This window comes from Onychomys torridus, chromosome 4, assembly GCF_903995425.1.
Source record: "Onychomys torridus chromosome 4, mOncTor1.1, whole genome shotgun sequence".
NCBI classification, from domain to species: Eukaryota; Metazoa; Chordata; class Mammalia; order Rodentia; family Cricetidae; genus Onychomys; species Onychomys torridus.
Genome location: NC_050446.1, coordinates 88,695,601 through 88,712,695, shown reverse-complemented (window position 1 = coordinate 88,712,695; position 17,095 = coordinate 88,695,601). Strand labels below are relative to the sequence as shown.

At 36.3% G+C, this 17,095-nt stretch overlaps 1 protein-coding gene across 1 annotated transcript in view; it reads left to right on the top strand.

Annotated features, from left to right (window-relative positions):
• Positions 1 to 17,095, top strand: part of Dph6 (diphthamine biosynthesis 6) — a 122,098-nt gene that overhangs the window by 88,825 nt on the left and 16,178 nt on the right. The window contains exon 6 of the mRNA XM_036183196.1: positions 13,203 to 13,264. Within this exon, the coding sequence (XP_036039089.1) occupies positions 13,203 to 13,264 (62 nt within the window). The remainder of the gene's footprint in view (positions 1 to 13,202; positions 13,265 to 17,095) is intronic.

Below are 17,095 nucleotides of genomic sequence, written 5' to 3'. Positions count from 1 at the left end.
TGTGTGTGTGTGTGTGTGTGTACATATATATATTGTGAAATAGATGCTGTTAACTGCTAGCCATTGAGAAACATCGTTAGCAGTTTTCTGCATTATGTTAATTTGTGACAATTGTTCTTTGAGGTGGCAAAGAGGCTAGGCACATTGGCAGTGTGGAATTAATAAGTTAATGTTGAGTATTGTGTTTTATGTGTAGTAGTTACCTTTAAGTTTACTGGTCTAGTAATGTAGGGGCAAGATGATATAAACAGTTGGGTCTTTTCAGAAGTTATTAATATTAAAAAACACCACCCTAAACACAGAGATAACAATACATTAGCAATAGAATTTTCCAGAAAGTATTAACATGAAAACAAACATTAAGGTTTTTTTTCTGTATTTCCTTACCATGATTTGAAATTGCTTCTTCCAAAAGTGTGACTGTTTTGAAAATGGTACAGAGAAACAACTGTAATTCAGTGAGCAGAGTTTCCATAACAATGGAAGGACAGCAATGGTCCCGGATGAGCACTATTGAAGGATTTGTGTGTTTGGTCTGAGATGGAGGCAGCAGTTTACTGTGCCAAAGAGAATAAGAACTTTTAATAGCAATCTACAATATTTGAAAAGCTGTTGGTCCTTTTTGTGGCTTCGCAGGACAGTGCTAAGAGCAAGGAAAAGTTACAGGTGAGAGAAGTCGTGGTTTGTTCTGGGAGCTTTCTAACATTTGGTGCAGTCATATAAGCTTTTTTTTTTTTTAATGGATTTCAGATTTCTACTTCTGGCCCTTGTTTTTTCCCTCCATAATTGTGCTCCTTCTTGAGACAGAAACAGTAAACAGAAGTTGGTCAACTGAAGGATGAAGACTACTGGCTTCCTTTTTGTAACTTTTGCGTACTATACACTGGCTTCCCTTTTGTAACTAACTTTTGAGTACTATACACTGGCTTCCCTTTTGTAACTAACTTTTGAGTACTATACACTGGCTTCCCTTTTGTAACTAACTTTTGAGTACTATACACTGGCTTCCCTTTTGTAACTAACTTTTGAGTACTATACACTGACTTCCCTTTTGTAACTAACTTTGAGTACTATACACTGGCTTCCCTTTTGTAACTAACTTTTGAGTACTATACACTGACTTCCCTTTTGTAACTAACTTTTGAGTACTATACACTGACATCCCTTTTTGTAACCTAACTTTTGAGTACTATACACTGACTTCCCTTTTGTAACTAACTTTTGAGTACTATACACTGACTTCCCTTTTGTAACTAACTTTTGAGTACTATACACTGGCTTCCCTTTTGTAACTAACTTTTGAGTACTATACACTGACTTCCCTTTTGTAACTAACTTTTGAGTACTATACACTGGCTTCCCTTTTGTAACTTTTGAATACTATACTACTGGCTTCCCTTTTTTAACTTTTGAGTACTATACTATTGGCAATGAAGATAGTTCTACAGAATTATTTAAATAACCTGGTCATGGGCAAATAAGTGTGTATTATTCAGTAAATATACTGTAGAAACTGAGCCCATTGAGGGAGACAGTCCTAATTTGATATGTAAAATCAGTCTGACAGTACTAACAGCAGTGCTTGTTAGTTCTCTTTTAAATCTGTTGATTATACTCAGCATACTGATAAGAAACTTAGAGTGAATTGGGGCTTTCAGATTCTAGTTCACCAATATAAACTTTGTTATCTGCTTCTTTCCCTCTGGTGCCTGATGGACTTTTGTTTACTTCCTGGATTTGGGAGCCCAGCTTCCTTCCACACTATCACCAAGCCTCTTGGCCCTGCTAAGATTCTTCTTTTCGTAGTAGGAAGGAAATCTGTGTTGCCAGTGACCTCCATTTCTTTCGTCAGATTTTGAATATACACTTCAAGTTTTTCACCCTTTTAGCTAATGTTAAAAGATACCTATGACCCAATGCTAGGGAACAAAAGAGAAATTGTCCCTGAAACCTTGTTTTCCTTACTTAGCAAGTTTTACAATTAATGGCTGAAGTTTCTCCTGTGGCCTCTCTTCCTGAAGATTGTGCTTATTTATTTCCCCCAACAGTCTCATGTGACCTTGTTAAAAGCTTCATGTAATTCCCAAATAAATTACATTTACTGTTTTACTTCTATCTTGTATTTTATTGACATTTCCTGATAAGTTTAATAGGATGGAGAGAAACAGTGTTCTCTTTATAGACTCAGTAGGTTATTTGACCTCAACCAGTTAACCTTACCCTGATGTAGAAGGAAGCTATTCTTAATTAGACTCTATCAGTTTCTCCATTATCAACACAAGAGCTTCTCATCTATACGTCAATAAATCTTCATTTTATTGTTGCTCTCTCCAAAAAAAAAAAAAAAAAAAAAGCCTTCATATTAGCAAAACAGCACTGTTCAGAAACAGTTGCTGGTTTTCGGATGCTCAGCCATGTCACACTTTATTTCCTTTAGAAACTCTCAGTTGAACACCATCTGGCCATGGTGATTTATTGCTGTGGAATTTCTCCAGTTGCTCTCTTCTTTCCCCCTAGGATATTGCTCTTTGCTACTGCTCTGCTAGTTCTTCTCAAAGTGCCCTTGGAGTAGTCCTTTCCCCACAGGCTGTGCAGTTGTGCCTGGCAGTGCAACACAGCCCCAGTGAAGTGCCCTGCTACCCTCCTCTCTGCCTTGAGTCCTCGTCCTAAGCAGCCCAGTGCTTCCACTCCTGCACCTGTTTTGGCTTCCTGTACTCTTTGTCCTTTTTATATTTCAGGTTCTTCTTTTCCCAACCATACACCTCTGGTATTTGATTTTTAAAATACTATATTATAAGATGATGTAGACGCTTTCAACAGATTCATGAGCAGTTCTATGGAGCTGTTTCCAGTTTTTCTTTTGGCTATACACAGACTTCTCCTCTGACCTTTCAGATAATGCCATGATGCATAATCATAATCACTGGTAGCTACTGTCCTCCTATTTCTTTTAAGTAGCTTGAATTGCTTTTAAACTCTTTACTTCTCTCTCAAAAGACCACTAACTAGAATTTTCTTTCCAAATTTACTGTACCCTTTTTAGTCTCACCTTTGGGTTCACAGTAAGAGATGCCCATACTAATTAGACCACGTGCTTTAATTGTGTGGCCTTCCCAATTGCTAGGTTCCACTCCCACGCACACTCACTTGTGGTAGTTCTATACATTAACTTAATCTGATTCTGCATCTAACTGCCCAAATAAGCCATGCTATGGCATGTTAATTATTGCTCCCTCTCATTGTACTCTTCTGTCATTCATTTGGATAATAACGGACATAATTAAAATCATGCATTGTAATAGGCTTTCTAGAAAGAATGCTTAACAGCAAAGGTTAAAATCAAGTTATGTTATTCTTTTATATTCTATAGTTAACAATTTTTATACCTGAACTTGGCTCAAATAATTATTTTGTTAAAAAGATTACTTAATATGATTTAAAGTATAGTTAATTGTGATTTAAATATATTCTGTCTTCACTTAGAGTAATTTAGTACAGATTTTTAAGCTTCAAAATTTTACCATACCCAGCTATATCATAAATTATTTATAATTTTCAACTTACGAAACAAAATTAAGGATTATATCTCAACTTTTAAGTATTTTTTATATAATCTTCAGTTTGAAATACAAATACAACTAATCGTACAGCTGGCTGTCTCTGAATAGAAGCATCGTTTTCTTAGTTTTATAAGTGGAGTTACCAATTATAACAGAAGGGAAAAGGAATGCTGATTTGATTTATTTTAATATTAGCTCATTGTTCCTTCATGTGAGGCAGGCTCTTTTAACAAAAGTAAACCCTTCAATATCTGATTCTGATGTGGATATGTTCCTTGAACTTTTTAAATAAATTGATATTCCATACCCAAAGTACTTTGCACATATATCTTCAAATATATGATATATAGGGATATTTATCTTATTTATATATGTATATATAGGGATATTTGTACATCTATATACAAATTTCAAGAAATGTCTATTAAATATTCATACATTATATGTGTGTGTTCATGTGCACATGAACTGTATGTGTGCACATAGCTGTATGTGGGTGTGTGTGCTCATTTACGTGCATGTGTATTTAGGATGGAGAAGAACTGCAGTGTCGTCTTCAGGAACGGCCATTCACCTTCTTTGAGGAGCAGCCTTTCATTGGCCTAGATATGACCAGTTAGGCAAGACTGCCTGACAAGGGAGCCCCGTATATCTTCCTGTCTATACCTCCCAACACTGAATTAGATGTGAACCCCAACATGCCCCGCATTTTTATATGAGTTTGGGGAATCAATTGCAGGTACTCATCATACAGAGCAAGTGCATTACCAACTATGCTACCCCCCTCGGCCCTTAAAATTTAGAATTGAAACCTGTCATCCTTCACCTCCCTCAATAGTTATCCCTCTTAAAATTAAAAAAAAAAAAAAAAGTGAAAGGACCCTGTAATAATGCATGCTACTCTAAAAGCTAACCCTCTGTGTCACACATACAGATATGTCAGATAGTAAACAATGTCCATGATAATATATTGTAGTTAATTGAAAACTTGTTCTAAAAGAAGTCAGCTAGTCATCTTTTTTTGTGTACAGCTTATTATTTAATGACTATACGAAAATGTATGTTTACTATTTCCTATGATCCATGATAGGTAGTGTGGTGGTTTGAATGAAAGCGGCTCCCATTGTCCCATAGTGAGTGGCACTATTAGGAGGCCTGGTCTTGTTGAAATAAGTGGGGCCTTTTTAGAGGAAGTCTGTTACTGAGGGTGGGCTTTGAGGTCTCAGAAGCTCAAGCTAGGCCCAGTGTCTCACTCTCTCTTCCTGCTGCCTGCCAATTCAGATGAAGAACTCTCAGCTCCTTCTCCAGCACCATGTCTGCCTGCTTGCCACCATGCTTCCCATTGTGATGATAATGTACTAAACCCCTGAACCTGTAGGCCATCTCAAATTACATGTTTTTCTTTATAAGAATTGCTGTGGTCATGGTGTCTCTTCACAGCAATAGAAACGCCAAGACAGATGACAGATAGATAGTAGGTAGTAGATTCACAGCAGAACATCATCAAATTGGGTACTCAAAGCATTCTGCAGATATAGGTAGACAAGGCACTCAGCTGGAATCCCGAGAGTGTTGGGCAGAGCAGAATGAGCACTTGCGTAAGACTTCCAAGTAAAACAGTCAACAGTAGAAAGTTAGCAACATCAAATCAGGCTTACAAACACCCAGCAGAAATCAAGTGGGGATGTCAAGGCACTCAACTGGACTTCCAATTTAGCTTTATCTTCATGAATGAACTTCCAATTTTCTTTTATACTGTAGGCACTTTTATATCATGAGATAAACAATAGGAACATCTGTTAGAAATGGTTTACCTTCAAGCACTTGTGAAGGATACAGTGTTTTTACTCTGTCTGTTTTGCTGTTTTGTTCTTTCTCTGCCACAGAGTCAATGAGGCCAGCCCATCTCCAGAGGCCTTGGAAAACACTTTGAGACAAAAATGTTTAAATGAACAAATAAGATGTTTCAGGAAGACTCTGCTTCCAGAGACAGCTTTGCAGTGAGCTCAAATAACATGTGATAATTTACCAGTGTAATATACATAATATAAATATTCCTTAGTTGGAGGGATTGAAAATGAACTATCCCATTTTAGCTGAGATCATAACATAATGTATTAAAACTGTAGATCAAAAATGTGTTATAACATGTATAGGACTCTTAACATATAAAAGGTATTTTATTGTTAATCTCTCATCTTAAGCTAACTAGAAGCAAGTGAAGTCTTACATATCATAAGGAAAGTTCTGAGGTAGGCTGTAACCAGTGTTTTCCATTTATGTGTGCTTCATTTTCTAGCAAGTTATTCTCATACTGTACAAGTCATAACTACAGCCCTTATAATTTCATATTCTATATTCCATAATCCATTGAGGAATGTAGGATAGTGAAGAAATGTACATGATTGAATGCTAGTGCTCATATATTTATCTTGAAAAAGTGTAACAAGACCACAATACAAGGTAAGGCTGCCTACTCTTACCAAGTCTAGTCAGCATAATACTAGTAATCTTAGTCAAAGCAATTAAATGAGAAAAAGAAATAAAGAGCACCAAGTCATAAACAAACCAAATTATTTCTGTTTGTAAATGGTATCCTGATCAAGAACATAGAAAACTCTAAAGACTTAACAAAAAGTTAAGATTGACTACCCAATAAAACATCAGCACAAAAAATCAGCATACTAAAAAGCAATTGTATCTCTACATACAAATAGTGAACTATCAGATAATGAAATCAGGAAAACAATCCCATTCAAAATGGAAACATGAATAAAATACATAGGAATAATCTCATCTCAACCATAGAGATGAGAGTTTGGGTCACTAAAAATTATTTTTAAAACTGGAAAAGGAATTGAAAATAAAAAGAGAAACAAAATTGATGTTAATGATTTACAAAAATTAAAATTGTTAAAATGTACATATTATCCAAAGTTAATGAGCAAATTCAGTGCAACCTTTATTCTCCATTGGCATTCTGGTTGATGTCCATCAGAGGCCTACTTCTTTTTTTTTAATAGAAATGGAGGAGGAGTGGATTGAACCAGGTTTTTTCTTTTAGGCCACCAACCAGCTCCCAAATCATGACATGGAAACTTACTAGTTTTGAATGCTTGGCCTAGCTTGGGCCCCTTTCTGGCTAGCTCTTTTAAACTTAAATTAACCTGTGTCTCTTTTTCTACCTTTTGCCTCAGGCTTTTTTACCTTTCTGTATATCTTACTTTGCTGCTGTTTCTATGTCTGGCTGGTGGCTTCCTGGCTCTGGCCCTAGGTGTGTACCTCTCTTTCCCCATTCTTCTTCTGCTTCTCTCCTCTTCTCAACCCTGGATTTCTCCTATTTATTCTCCCTGCCCAGCAGCCTCTCCTATCCCTCTTCTGCCTAACTACTAGCCATTCATCTTTTTATTAGACCATTCAGGTGCCTTAAGCAGGTGAGGTGAAAGAGCAACACATCTTTTCATAATTAAACAAATCCAGCAAAAACATATTGAACACATCTTTAAATAGTTAAATGTATCACAAGTGGATGGGAGTAAGGGGGAAGTTGGGAAAGGAATTGGGAGTGGAGGAGGGAAGAAAAACATGGAATGTAAAAAAATAATGAATAATAATTATTATTATTATTACTAATATTATTATTATTTAAAAAGAAGTGGAAAAAAGTCCCCAGAGTCATAGGAAAGCACAGCAGGTCAATAGCTACATCAAATGTAAGCAGTAATAAAGCTGTGAATTATACTTAATGAGTCTAAATATAAATCTATAGCATCTTTTTATTTTATATTATCTTTCAATATGATGTTACCATTAAAAATCGTATAGACCTGTGGAACAGAGTATGAAACAAAGAACCCAGAAGCAAACCCATGCCTCTGTGATCCACTCTTCAAGGGTGCCAGTAACACATAAGAGAATAGACAATATTTTCAATGAACAGTGCTGGAAAAAGGAGAAAGACCTTGTTTATATGACCTTGTTTATATGTAGAATCTATAGATGTGAAAGTTGTGGGGGGGGGGGGAGTACAAAACACTTAAGGAAGGAGGGTTTGCATTGTGAGTTCTACAAAATGAGTAAATTCTGGGGACCCGTGTACAGCATATTACTGTAGCTAATAATACTGCATTGTGTACTTGAACTTTCTAGTGATTTTATAGTTTGTTAACTTTCAGTTTTTATTTGGGTAATGGTTTTAACTTTATATTATTATTAACTGACCTATAAAAGTTGTGTAGACTCATAGGCTACAGAGGGTAAATCTTTACTTTTCAGAGGAGCAGTTGAAAGTGTCTCACCTTGTTGTTCAGGCTGGTCCCAAATTCAGTATCTAGCCTAGGGTAACCTCAGATTTGTGGGACTCTTACTGTTTCAGACTCTTGAATATAGGATTATGGACCAACATACCTTGTTGAGTAAGGGTTTTTATCATGTTGAAAATCATTAAGTAGGGCTTGGGAGATGTAGGGCAATGGTAGAACACTTGCCTAGCATCAGGAGAGCCTGGTTTCACTCTTTAGTACCCGCTCCCCAAATAAATACTAGTTTTGTGAGGTGATAGAAAGTTAATTAGCTTGAATGTGATGAACACTTAAAAGTGTATACATATATGAAATTACTAAATCGAATATATAAGGATACATGGTTTTTAAACTGTCAAATATAGTTCAATAAATTTGGCAAGGAGGGAGGAGAAAATAACTTGATCACATTTGCATTTTACGCTGTTCATTCTTACTGTCATCATTAAAATCTCTATTCCTCAGGCTCTTTCCTGTATTTTTTTTCACTAACATTGAATGTTGTCCTACAGTCAGTTCATCTCACAGCTTCTGTTTCTATTTCTGTATCTCTAGTCCAGACCTCTCTGCTGGGCTCTGACCCCATTTACCTCAATGCCAATTAGACTTCTCTGGTGAGTCTTGGGAAAATGCAGCATTCTCCTAGAAGGATATTTACCCTGTATTTCCTTTCCAAATTTTGCATATGTTTCGTGGCTTTGTATCTGAAATAATGGTAGCTGGTACTATTATCTTCTAACTTGCTCCATACTGAAAGCCTGAGAATCATGTAGACTTTTTCTCTCACCTACATTGCTACTACTACAAGTACTGTCTGTATCCTGCCTACCGTGTGCTGCTCTCAAATTTGTTCCCTTCCTTTCTTAGCAATGCTTTTGTTCTAGTACAGCCTCCCTCACTTACACCATGTGTGCCCAGGTCACTCATGTTTCCAGGGAAGGAAGTGGACTGAAGCTAGAATGTCCTTTCTAAATTTCAAATTGGATCAAAGGTCGAACTGGATCTTCCCACAGTCGGCTAGAATCTGTCAGTCTTCTGTAATTCAGAAAGAAACTCTCACAGTAAAAACTAAAAACATAAGGACCTGGCATTTATTTATTTACTTAATGCATCTTTGCGCTTAGCTCTTTGATTTCCCACAACCTCTACCCTTACCTGGCTTCCAGGTTCCAGTAATCCTCATGTTTAAAACAATAACTCTTAGGCAAATTTTCTTAAAGAAATATTTCCAGTAGCCCATTTCTGTTGTTCCCATATCTTTCACTTTTTATTTGTTCTTTACATGTTCAGAATTGCACAATAGTTTTAAAGTAGAAAAGAGGAAAATTTTGTCCATCCCTAGTAAGTATTGATAACTACAACTGCATAATTATACTCAATGTGATTTACTGGCTATTTATTTAATATATACCATAGATTTTAAAGTGATTCCATAAGAATGAGTCAACTTGATTTGAAAAATCTCAGTTTATAGATTTAAAAAAGAAGACTCATATTAAGACAGGCCTTGACACAGTGGCTAAGATAGTTGAGAATTTGGTGGCCTAATTAGAGAAATGGAAAGTATAAATGTTAAAATACTGTCTTTGCTCTAATATTCACTTTCACATGTCAGCTCATTTTTATTTTAGAGATTACATAACTACCTTTTTAACCTATCTGTCATTTTTAACAAATATTTTTCCAAAATGCTCAAATATGTTATGCTGGTGTAGGTTTTATATCTAGGAACAAGTGAATGTTACATTTATTTAAAAAAATAAACTTTACAAAATGAGATTACTTGTTCTGGTAACTTGTGAACATGACAGAGACAGGAAGAGATTATGTGGTGTGTGTGTGTGTGTGTGTGTGTGTGTGTGTTTTAATTGTGAAGTTATATCAGATTCTCAGTTCCTGTTTGCAATGGATTAAATGAAAATTATAGGCAGGCCAGAAATTGCTTCTCAGACTGAGTATGCCTTTTCTAATATCGGTAGTGATTTTTCAGTTAAAAGTGTACATTGCTAAAGTTAAGATGGGAACAAAATTCATTTCCTTTGACCCTGTTAAAAATAGCATTGTCAACTACTTTGTGATGTTTCCCTCTGCATATATTGGGTTGTCCTGAAGAAATAAACCTCCACTTGCTTTCATGACAGTAGATAATAAATTAGCTGATAAAATTCAGTTAAGATGTTGAAAAATGCATTGAAAATAACGGGGCATAACATTTTAGGGTTAACATTTATTCATAGATGATGCAATTAAATAAAGCACGCATTAACTTCAAGGTCAGTCAGTAAAGTAATAAAATTGAATATTTTAATTGAATTGTAATCGTTTCTCATTGATACATGCAACTAAAGTAAAATGGATGTCAGCTCTGCAAATTATAGTTCTTCCTCCTAATTAATTTCTTAATTCTGCATGGAGTTATCCAGTGCCTAGGTCTTGTTGTGGGTTTATTCACCCACCCAGCTCCCATCATGGAATGTCTGTAAGATGTGATTGAATGGTTAGATGGCAGGATTTACAGTAAATCTTCTCCTGAAGTTTGGGGAAAATCTTGTTAGTGACTTAGAATAATCTCATGCCTGCGTGTTAAAGCATGCTAGAAATGAAATGAGTCCTCCATCCTCTGGACTGTTGTCTTCTTTGTTAATCTATTATTTCTTGAGATCACTGATTATATCAACATTAGACAACATGAGTCCACTGAGACAGCATTGCATAGCTAACTGTTGGAGAAGATAAACTAAAAGAATTCAGTGTGTGTTCACAACCTAGGATTCACTGGATCACAGTCACTAAATGGAATGAATCCAAACAAGTAATGTCTCTCTTGAGGAATGAGATGAGTTGAAGGCTTTGGATAAAGTTTGCATTAAAGAGTCCATGAGCTATTCTGTCTTCTTCATAATCATCTCAAAGTGTTTAATGTAGCTTTACATAAAATAAATGAGAAACATGTAATCACAAAGATGTTTTCAATTACACTGACATTGTGTTGAGTATAGATACTATATTTTTAAGAAGGAGAATATTGTATCTTTTAGACTAGATGCATTAGTCATTAAGTAACTTCTTAAATATTTTTTTTTAATTTGACTGTATAAGATGGATTTGAACATTACCAAATTCTCATTTTTAATATACCTTCAAATAGTTCCACATAATAGAATCCTTTTAGCACAAACTAAGGTGTGTATCAGAACTACTGTTAAGTGGTCCCCTCTTCCAGCAAAGCTAACAAGTAAAACTCACAAGCTATTCTTACTTTCCAAGGTTTGTATTTAATTTGAACTCAAACATTGACTTGATTATTTTAAAAACTTATAAAAAATTCCAGTGAAGACTATATTTTGTTGATGCTAATCTCACTCTGAACTTCAGTCCTCAATTATAAACATTCCTGAATATCAGAATTCTCTGTGAGTAATATCCAGTTAGAAATTCCTAAAACTTGGAAGGAGTAGAGGGAGAAGAATTTGTAATCAAGATATGTTTTGTGAGAAAATAATCTATTTTCAATAAAAGAAAAAAGTCATGAACACACACTGCATATTTATTGAAAATTAGATGGTAATTTAATACATTTAAGGGGATCCATATTAGCAAATATTTATTTTAAACACATTCTTTGTAAGCAAAAGTAATTATATATAAACTGCATGTAGAATGGTAAAATGTTTCTGTATAAGCAAAATTTAGAAAAATACGTGAAACTGTAAGAAAATTAAGAATTCAATTATATTGGTATTCATTTGCATGTTATTAATAATTTATAGAGTGATTGGTGCTCTAGGATTGAGAGCTCTTTTGCATCCGAATATTGGGGGGGGGTAGGACAGATAGTCTTTCTATTACATCCACAACTAATAATGCCCCTGTAGTGAAGCCTGGACTGATTTAAAGATAACAATAATGAGAGGCTTAGGCCATTGCCTTCTCAAGAACATTAGCGTCAATCCCTAGAGGTCTCTGGCTCTTATCCAAGAAATGTTTTGTAAAAACAACCTGAAATACACCTCATATGGATAGTCATCATGAGGTCCCTAATTACTGGTCACTTTCTAATGGACAGAAAACAAAAATCAAGCAAATGTGGAAATAACTCTGATGGAGTTCTTTGGAATAAGAAGTAAAATTCCTAAGTAGACATTATTGAGGACAGTGCAACATATAAGTTGACATAGTATTATTAATATTGTCTAATGTAGAAAGATCTATTCAGAAAAGTACTTAGATTACCATATTGAGACACATTAACTACTAAAACCAGGGTATTTTTGGTAAAGAATTATAGTCTATTTAAATAGACATTGTTTTGATAACTATGATTTTATTTCTTAATACGAGTGTATCCATATTGTACTATTAAGTGAATTCATTTTATAGGTGTAACAGTCTAACACCATTTTCTTTTCTATTCTGATTCTATAATTTTATTTAAAGTTAAAATAAAATAAGAATAAAACAAATTCTCACTGTTCCCTTTGGTTGTTTTTTTTTTTTTTTCTTTTAGGGAGCCTGCCACCCAGCTCCCAAGAAAATCACACATGGAGACTTATTCTTAATTATAAATGCCCAGCCTTAACTTGGCTTATTACTTAACTTTAAATCATCTCATTTACCTTTTGCCTTTGGGCTTTTACCTTTCTTTTATGTCTGTAAATCTTACTTTCACTCTTACTGCGGGGCTGGCTGAGTGGCTGGCCCCTAGCATCCTCCTCTCCTTCTCTCTTGTTCTTTCTTCCTCTCTTCCCAAATTTCTCTGTCTATTTATTCTCTTTGCCTGCCAGCCCCGCCTATCCTTTCCCCTACCTCACTATTGGCCGTTCACCTCTTTATTAGATCATCAGGTGTTTTAGACAGGCAAAGTAACTCAGCTTCACAGTTAAACAAATGCAACATAAAAGAATGCAACACATCTTTGCATCATTAAGTATATATTCCACAGCATAAACAAATGTAATGCATCTTAAAACAATATTCTACAACAGTCTTTAAATATAATAAGCCACAACTAAAATACTGAGTTTTTGCATTTCCTGTCTTTGAAATTATGCTATTTTCATCTCAATTATAATTCCCTGAAAAAGAAAGTCAAATTGAAGGAAGCATCTGCCTATTGATGCAACTAAAATAAACTAAAAATTATTTTTTAAGAGTAAGAAATCAAGTTATCTCAGTGGAATAGGAAAGTAAATGCTGGCAAAATACATTTAACTTGAAAATCAAAACACTTTAAGATACATATACATTGCTTTCCTCAATGAGGAGGGGTCAAGGGAAAGGAAATGTCCCTTTACAGTTCTAATCTGACACTTACCTAGCAAAATTTACCCTTTTCTGACAGGCTTAGATCCTGATAAGCATCTTGGGAAAACCCTGGATGAAATGGAGCCTTATCTTTTTGAGGTAAGAATTTATGTTCATCTTCAAAATATCAATATCTGAAAAAGGAAAATAATACCATAGCATAATGACTATAACAATGATTTTATTTCAGAAAAATTTAGATGCATTCATTTTATTATTTGTGAAGGAGTTAAACTTCATAGTATATGTATGTAGAAGTGTGTTTAAAATTATATAAAATGATGGCCAGTTTGTGGAACTCATTCCAAACTGGAATGAGTCTGTAATTGCAAGAATAAGTAAACTCAAAGGAAAATTTGTGACGACATGTGCTTTTGTTAAAATGGACAGGATGTGCTGCATGAATATTGATTGTTGTATTACTGACACCTCTGCAGTGTTTCTCTCTGACTCAGACTCAGTGTCAGGCACGGGAGTGGGAACTTTTGGAACTTACTGAATCTGGTCCTCTTTACAAAGATGAATGAACATTCCAAGAAGCAAAGGAATTATCCCAACCTTTCAAATAACCTCCTTCATCTTTACATCATCAAGTCCAAAGTGTGTTCTACATACTAAAATAATATTGATTTTCATTATTCCTTTCTCTTAATTCTATTGATTTGTATTTGAGATTGAGGGCAAATGGTGGGTTTGATATAGCACTGGTTCATTCACTGAAGCAGTGTGATTGTTAGATTGTGAGAAGATTATTAACCTACAATCTAGATAGAGATAGACAATGAATGTTTCTATGGAAGAGCATTGAGTTACCTCAAGCTCAGCTATCGGAGACAATAAAGCTCATGTAGTGGGCTGAGTGAAATCAGCATGCCACAACTTCTTCATACAGAGAGTGGAAGCATGCAAGGATTTAGTCATTGACTTTCTGCAGCACACTGACAAATAACAAACTTTAGCCCTCTGCCTGATCACCTCCATTGCACTTAAGTCTCATTGGTTAAAAACATTTGTCTTCGGGTTATATGTTATAACATAAAAGCTAGTCTGTTTAACATCAAGCTTGTCTTGGTATTTTTGTTAAACCCTGCTGCCTTTTGTAATAATAAGTGCTTCTGATTTCCTTCATTGTGTGTGAATAATTGTTGATTCTTCATTTTCCAGCTTGTGGAAATGTTGATGCCAATGTCTTTTCATCTTACTATCACAATATTTCCATATAGTGCTACCACATCTGTTTCCTATAACAGTTTCATGGACTTTAGTTCCAATTTTTCCTCTCCTAATCAATGAATACTGCCGCTAGACTATATTTCCTCACCTTTTTTTAATAACATGAATCACTGTTGAAGAGTCCTCTGAATCTTATTATTTCTTATCCTAAATTGGCCCATCCCTGAAGGCCCTTCAACTGCCCTATGTTTCCACCTTACCTTTTCCTTACCAATCTATCAACACCAGTTTAATTTCATTTAGATCAAGTTTCCTCTTGTCTTTGTGTGTCTTCCTGCTAATGAGTCTTCATTCATATCGATTTACTTTGTGGCCACTGCCCAGGTAAATTTCACCCATCATTCAAATCTGTTTAAGATCTTTGATCAGCTAGCTACACCAAGACCTGTGGCCCTATTCTTTTTTTTTTGGGGGGGGGAGCAGTTCTTTATTATTATGTGTTTTAAATTTTATACAGCAGCCATGGGTTCCCCTGTCCTCCCCCCTCCCACCACCACCCCCACCTTCCCCCCAGCCCCTCCCTTCCATTCCCATGTCCTCCAGGATCAAGGCACCCCTGGAGATTCATTTAAACCTGGTGGATTCTGTACAGGCAGGTCCTGTCACCTCCTTCCAGACTGAGCAAAGTGTCCCTGTGAAAGACCAAGGTTTCAAACAGCCAGCTCATGCACTAAGGACAGATCCTGGTCCCACAGACTGTGTGCCTCCCAAGCAGATCAAGCTATTCAATTGTTTCACTTATCCAGAGGGCCTGATCCAGCTGGGGGCTCCACAGCCTTTGGTTCATAATTCATGTGCTCCCATTCGTTTGGCTATTTGTCCCTGTGCTTTTTGCAATCTTGGATTCAACAATTCACGCTCTCACAGACCCTCCTCTTTCTTGACAGTTGGACACCTGGAGCTCCACCTGGGACCTGGCTGAGGATCTATTCATCCACTTCCATCAGTTATTGGATGAGAGTTCCAGCTCGACTGTTAGGGTGTTAGGCCATCTGATCACCTGACTAGGTCAGATCAGGCTTTCTCTCGACCATTGCCAGCAGTCCACAGAGGATATATCATAGTGGATTTCTGGGGACCTCTCGAGCACTCTGCCTATTCCTGTTCTCATGTGGTCTTCATTTATCATGGTCTGTAATTCCTCATTTTCCCTTTCTGTTCTTGATCCAGCTGGGATCTCCTGCTCCCCTAAGCTTTCTTTCCCTCAAATCTTGCCCTTCATTACTCCCACTGTCGTCCAGGTTGTTCATGTAGATCTCATCCATTTCTCTGTCATTGGGTGATCCTTGGGTCTTTCCTAGAGTCCCGTTTTCTAGGTAGCATCCCTGGAGTTGTGTAGCAGCCTAGTCATCTTTGTTTTACATCTAGTATCCTCCTATGAGTGAGTACATACCATGTTTGTCCTTCTGAGTCTGGGTTACCTCACTCAGGATGATTTTTTCTAAATCCATCCATTTGCCTGAAAACCTCATGATGTCATTGTTTTTCTCCGCTGAGTAGTACTCCATTGTGTATATGTACCATATTTTCTTTATCCATTCTTCAGTTGAAGGGCATCTAGGTTGTTTCCAGGTTCTGGCTATTACAAACAAAGCTGATATGAACATAACTGAGCAAATGCCCTTGTGACATGATTGAGCATTCCTTGGGTATATGCCCAAGAGTGCTATAGCTGGGTCTTGGGGGAGATGGATTCCCAATTTTCTAAGGAAGCTCCATATTGATTTCCAAAGTGGCTGTACAAGCTTGCATTCCCACCAGCAGTGAAGGAGAGTTTCCCTTGCTCCACATCCTCTCCAGCATAAGCTGTCTTCTGTGCTTTTGATCTTAGCCATTCTGACAGGTGTAAGGTGGTATCTCAGAGTCGTTTTGATTTGCATTTCCTGGATAATTAGGGATGTTGAGCAATTCCTTAAATGTCTTTCAGCCACTTGAACTTCCTCTGTGGAGAATTCTCTGTTTAGTTCTATAGCCCATTTCTTAATTGGACTGTTGGGCATTTTGATGTCTAATTTCTTGAGTTCTTTATATATTCTGGATATCAGCCCTCTGTCAGATGTGGGGTTGGTGAAGACCTTTTCCCATTCTGTAGGCTGTTGCTTTGTCTTGTTGACCATGTCCTTTGCTCCACAAAAGCTTCTCAGTTTCAACAGGTCCCATTGATTGATTGTTTCTCTCAGTGTCTGTGCTACTGGTGTTATATTTAGAAAGTGATCTCCGGTGCCAATGCATTCAAGAGTACTTCCTACTTTCTCTACTATCAGGTTCAGAGTAGCTGGATTTATGTTGAGGTCTTTGATCCACTTGGATTTAAGTTTTGTGCACAATGACAGATATGGATCTATTTGCAGCCTTCTACACATTGACATCCAGTTATGCCAGCACCATTTGTTGAAAATGCTTTCTTTTTTCCATTGTACATTTTTGGCTTCTTTGTCAAAAATTATATGTTCATAGGTGTGCAGGTTAATGTCAGGGTCTTCAATTCTCCCTATTTGCAGATGACGTGTTAGTATACATGAGTGACCCCAAAAATTCAACCAAGGAACTGATACAGCTAATAAAAACCTTCAGCAACATTGCAGGATACAAGATCAACTCAAAAAAATCAGTAGCCCTCCTATATACAGTAGACAAACAGGCTGAGAAGGAAATCAGAGCTACATCACCCTTTACAATAGCCACAAATGCTATAAA